Raw genomic sequence first — 5,596 nt, 5'->3', positions numbered from 1 at the left:
TTGCACATACGAAATCCCTGATTTCTTCCACACTGCTTCTGCTTATGTTCTTGGCTTTTCAAAGACCAAACATTTCTATCACACATGAGATGTACTTTAGCAACATTGTGTAGTGCAACTTTAATGTCAATGGTTTATGGTATGTCAAGACTAAAATGCAGTGATTTGTTTTCAATGTAACATAAATTCAATTCCTTTCATTTACATTTTTAGGAGCATTGTAGAACTGTTTGATTCAAAGTTACATTTAATGTTCAAAGCTAAGTAAATAAAGATGATAATGACCAAGAACAGCCTGGAGTGATTTGATTACAACAATCAACAGAAACATATTAAATTGTTTTGAAAGGGACAGTCAGGGAACACATGTCAACCTTTGAATTACATCACAGGAGCGTTCTGGACAAAGTCAACAGACTCCATCATCGAGACAATCACAATAGCTCAAGATTGGACAAATCAAAGTGAGCTGATTATTTGATGATCAAAGAGTCTGCCCCTTGCCACTGAAGCACTTGGAAAGCCTCTTAGGTTGTTTGTCTCGCGTTGTTATTTGTCTATTTTTTGGATGAGCAGCATTCTAGCAGTAGCTTGTTTTGAACAAAGGTATGGATGTTATTCTCAGGCAGATGACTAAGCTACAATGTCCTTGTCGAAAGAAAAACTAACTTAATAGGCAACAGTTATTTCCCAATTACTGACTTCTCACTCCCTGTCTGTCCATCTGAAATGTCAATACATTTAAAGATTTTCAGCAGAATGTGTTTTATTCGCCATGAAAGTTTGCACAGACAAGGAATTTGCTTTGGCAGGAAGATGCAAACATTAAACATATAGGAATCTAAAATTTAAATATGAGGACTAGCTATACTAAGGGTACATAACTAGCAATACTGAGTGGAATTAGAATTAAAATAAACTATATAATAAAATATAAAATAAAATATAAGTTGCAGTAATTTACAATATAAAAATACAAAAAATAAAAATATTACAAAAAATACAAATGGTACAAGATTGTGTAGTGCAGCTCATTGTTCATCGCTACACACAATGGAAGGTCATAGTTGTACTACAGTTTAAAACTAGTCGGTATTGCATATTCCCCTCACTCCCTTCCCGACCAGTGGTTGGATATCAGCAGAGATGCAATTTATATTTTGGTTGATCAACTGAGGCCTATCTATCTAGAATCTGGATATTTCTAAGGGCTTCTGGATGAGGGTATGGGCATTTTAATGAAGCTGTGTTGTACATCCCACAGCCTCCCCATGCTACTGAAATATCACAACACCCTGGGCGGAATTTCCACACAGCAGGAATACCACAATGGATACGACGACATGTCAATCAATCACGGCTAATTATTCAAGAAGCTCCAATATCTGAGCTCTTTTTAGCTTGAAATTATATACAAATGTCAAGGTAGAAAAAAAGGTTTCTAAAAATAAAGAAATATTTTAGTATCAACCATGAACACAAATGTACTATGACCTCTTGTGGGGTCCTTGCAGTACTACATTAACTTATTGCCAAATAAATTATGTAATAACAATAATATAGTGCTTTCATTTAGCAGACGCATTTATTGAAAGTGACATTATAGGAGGGAATCTGAACCTGCAACATCTTTATCTGCCGTCAAATGTTACCACAATCACAGTATTGACTATTTGAACTGATCGAAATACATAAACCATAATCAGAAGGTAGTTATCTTGTGATTATGCTTGAACCAACTACTGATGTTGCATGATTTGTTTTCATATATTTAATATATATAAGTCAGTATAAATATGGATCAAAGAATGCTCTCTGGCGTCTGGCAAGTGATCAACATGGACACAAAGTAAGTTCTCATGTTCTCGGAAGTAAAAACAACAGTGACTACAGTATAACTGCGGTAAACAAATAAGAAAGAAAGTGTTGTTTATTTTCCCATTTATCTCAGACTCACTTCCATATTAAGTGATAAGAGATAAGGGCTGTAGTTTTGTCGTGATGAACAAACAGCCGGCACCCTTTCAGTGGAGACAGCCGGCACCATAAGAAAAGCTTGCATGGAAAGCAGATACTACTCGAGAGGGGTTTGTGTTCGTCACCCGTCCCTGGCCCAGGGGGAGGCAGGGGGGGGGGGGAGGCGGGGGGGGGGGGGGGGGAGGCAGGGGGGGGAGGGGGGTGGGGGGGGGTTTGTGAGCGGAGCCTTTGTGACATCTCCAAACATGTCACAGGAGCACTGACAACACAGTCCGGCCCTCTGCACCCAATCACAAGCTGCACAAGGACAAAGCAATTTTTCCCCTCAACCCCCTAACGCCGCTAGATAGCGGGGTGTACTTCTCTACAGGTGTTCTCTGCCGTGGAGTCTATCCTATTTCCATATCTGACATTCTCTTCGGACCTGAATCTGACCTTGACTCAACCATGGCTGCTCAAGTGTCCTGTAAACCTATGTACAGCTACACTCTGAGCGTCTTGCTGGTGCTGCTGCCTGGGGCAAGCCGGGCCAGTCCCATCATGGCCCCCCAGGACACTCGCGGGGCAAGAGGGGTTTTGAACAGCGCCCTCCTGAAGCAGGAGGGTGACCTGGATGTCCAGGACCTTTTGGGGCAGTTTCTGTCGACGTTTAACCTCACGGAGCTGGGGCCCTGTCCAAAGCCTCGCGCCGCCCGCAAGGAGCCACCAGAATACATGCTGGAGCTGTACAACCGATTTGCCCACGATCGAACCACAGTGCCCTCAGACAACATAATACGCAGTTTCAAGAATGAAGGTACAACTTTTTCTTTTGTAACACAAGTTTTTTGTTGTTTTTAGGAGAAACAACACCACAAGCTTCGTCATTTATTCATAACGTTGATTGTAAGTAAGATCGTTATCATAAAGAGATACTTGGATTTTATTTGATCCAAGAAAATTTGTTTTGTATTCGAGAAGGGTTGCTCTGCCCTAATGAAATGCAATTAGTTTCCAGAATGTTTTTTTCTCTAATAGTTGCATAAATAGGCTTATGGTTTAGATAAATAAATTATTAAATTATGTTTCAAAGGAATGAGTTCTGACTATTTTTTTGTTAGATTCCACCTTTTAACCATTCATTTTAATCATTCCAAAGGCTTTTGTTTTTTTCTGGAGAGAAATTATATGTCAACAAACAAAAAATCTAATTGAAAGTTAGACAAAACAATTAATAACAATTCAATCAAAGCTTATCTTTTAAATCTGTATGTAAATCCTATTCAGACCCCTATTGATATTTTAATTCCAGATTCCTCCCCCTACAGTGTGACATCCATGGGTGTAAGGAGACACCCTCTGCTGTTCAACATCTCCATCCCCCCCCACGAGCACATCACCACCGCCCAACTCCGACTCTACACCCTGGTGCAACGAGACCGCAGATGTTTCGCTGGCCTCGACCGCGAGGTTACGGTGTATAAGATACACAGCGGGGGGTTCTGGAGGGCACACGGGGGGACAGGGAGGAGAGGGAAGGAGGAGGAGATCAGAGAGACGGAGGAGCTGGCCACCCGGCGTGTCCGCGGCGAGGACGACGCCTGGGTGTCGTTTGATCTGACTCACGCCCTCCGTGCTTGGCGGAAGACAGATTGCACCACCCACAGGCTGGAGGTCCACATCGCCAACGTGGAGCCTGAGCACGAGGAGACCCCTCAGAAGATCACAGACGAGGTGGAACAGGCAGCGGGCGTGGACACAGACCGGAGCTCCGAGGGGAAACACAAGCCCGTCGTGATCGTGTTCTCGGATGATCAGAGCATCCGCGAAGACAGGCGAGAGATCCAGCAGCTGATGGAACAGGACAACGACCTTCCTGCAAACCTAGACGTCAGCCAGCAGCCACTCAGGGCCGGCGACAACCGGAACGGCGGCGTCCCTGACAACGAGGAGCAGGACAAACAAACGTCTCTCGCGCGGCTGCACTCCAACCTTATCTACGACACACCTCCCAGAGTCCGTCGCAATGTCAAGGGCGAGTCCTGCAAGAGGACGCCGCTCCGCGTGGAGTTCAAGGACATTGGATGGGATTCCTGGGTCATCCAGCCCCTGGGCTACGACGCCTACGAGTGTAACGGCGTCTGCAACCCGCCTATGACCTCGGAGGTATCGCCCACCAAGCACGCCATCGTCCAGACTCTTCTCAGCGTCCGCAGACCACAAATGGCTTCTCGAGCCTGCTGTGTGCCCACGAAGCTGGACCCCATATCACTGCTCTACATGGACGGGGGAGTGGTCACCTACAAGCACAAGTATGAGGGCATGGTGGTGGCTGAATGTGGCTGTAGATAGTCCACACACTTCGGCCTACAGCAGACACAGACTGTGAATTGATATGAAGACTGAGCAATTGTCAGTTTCACCGTCCAGTTCCACAATAAGGGCCATGTACCACAAACACATAGCTATCCTTGCTTTGTAAGTTAACAATCAATAACTAAATAGCTGTTGTGTCATATTTAGGGCATGGATCCTTTGTGTGGGCCCCAGAGAACGTAGGACAAGTTTGTGCATTTCATGATGTAAATTTGCTTTTGTATAGAGGTATTTAACATGGTATGAGAATGACTTAAAATGCTATTTAACATAGAGAACAAAGTTGCATTCTTTGCATATTGTGTTGCAATAACTAGTTACTATCTGATTTTTTTCTTTAAATCAAATCCTTTTATTGTTACTCAATCATATACACACGTGCAACAGTGGGGGAAAGTCGTGTGTTCAGTTTCAAGCAGTGTAGCTGTTACCCAACACCATGCACAATGTATACCTCAGAAATACATAATGCATTAATAACACCATTACACATCTGTTACCCAACACCATGCACAATGTATACCTCAGAAATACATAATGCATTAATAACACCATTACACATCTGTTACCCAACACCATGCACAATGTATACCTCAGAAATACATAATGCATTAATAACACCATTACACATCTGTTACCCAACACCATGCACAATGTATACCTCAGAAATACATAATGCATTAATAACACCATTACACATCTGTTACCCAACACCATGCACAATGTATACCTCAGAAATACATAATGCATTAATAACACCATTACACATCTGTTACCCAACACCATGCACAATGTATACCTCAGAAATACATAATGCATTAATAACACCATTACACATCTGTTACCCAACACCATGCACAATGTATACCTCAGAAATACATAATGCATTAATAACACCATTACACATCTGTTACCCAACACCATGCACAATGTATACCTCAGAAATACATAATGCATTAATAACACCATTACACATCTGTTACCCAACACCATGCACAATGTATACCTCAGAAATACATAATGCATTAGACACAAAAGGAGACTGATTACAATAAAAAAAAACACTTACCACCGCTCCCTGTAATCCCAGGTACAGTTTAATGCAGTGAACTATACAATATGCTGAAAGGTATTCTCTCCCTGTGCTAAGATGAAAGTGAAGGAGCAACCATTCCCTTCAAAGACACCATATGGAAATAGCATGATTTCCATTTCTCCTCCTTTACTGTGTGTGGTTGGTGACGTACAGATTTCTTGAGGGCCT

General features: G+C 42.7%; 1 protein-coding gene across 1 annotated transcript; it reads left to right on the top strand.

Annotated features, from left to right (window-relative positions):
- Positions 1–2,234: 2,234 nt before the first annotated feature.
- LOC134034206 (bone morphogenetic protein 10-like) lies at positions 2,235–4,755 on the top strand. Its single transcript, XM_062478597.1, has 2 exons — positions 2,235–2,773; positions 3,269–4,755. The coding sequence occupies exons 1-2, from the start codon at positions 2,425–2,427 to the stop codon at positions 4,306–4,308; spliced, it is 1,389 nt and encodes a 462-aa protein (XP_062334581.1). The 5' UTR covers positions 2,235–2,424; the 3' UTR covers positions 4,309–4,755.
- Positions 4,756–5,596: the final 841 nt, after the last annotated feature.

Source organism: Osmerus eperlanus, chromosome 14, assembly GCF_963692335.1.
Source record: "Osmerus eperlanus chromosome 14, fOsmEpe2.1, whole genome shotgun sequence".
Classification (NCBI taxonomy): domain Eukaryota; kingdom Metazoa; phylum Chordata; class Actinopteri; order Osmeriformes; family Osmeridae; genus Osmerus; species Osmerus eperlanus.
Note: the sequence above shows the minus strand (reverse complement) of the source record. Positions and strands in the feature narration are given on the sequence as shown.

Coding starts and splice junctions, on each gene's coding strand:
- LOC134034206 (XM_062478597.1), top strand. CDS start 2,425: ATGGCTGCTCAAGTGTCCTGTAAACCTATGTACAGCTACACTCTGAGC. Junction 2,774..3,268: donor ACGCAGTTTCAAGAATGAAG/GTACAACTTTTT, acceptor TTTTAATTCCAG/ATTCCTCCCCCTACAGTGTG.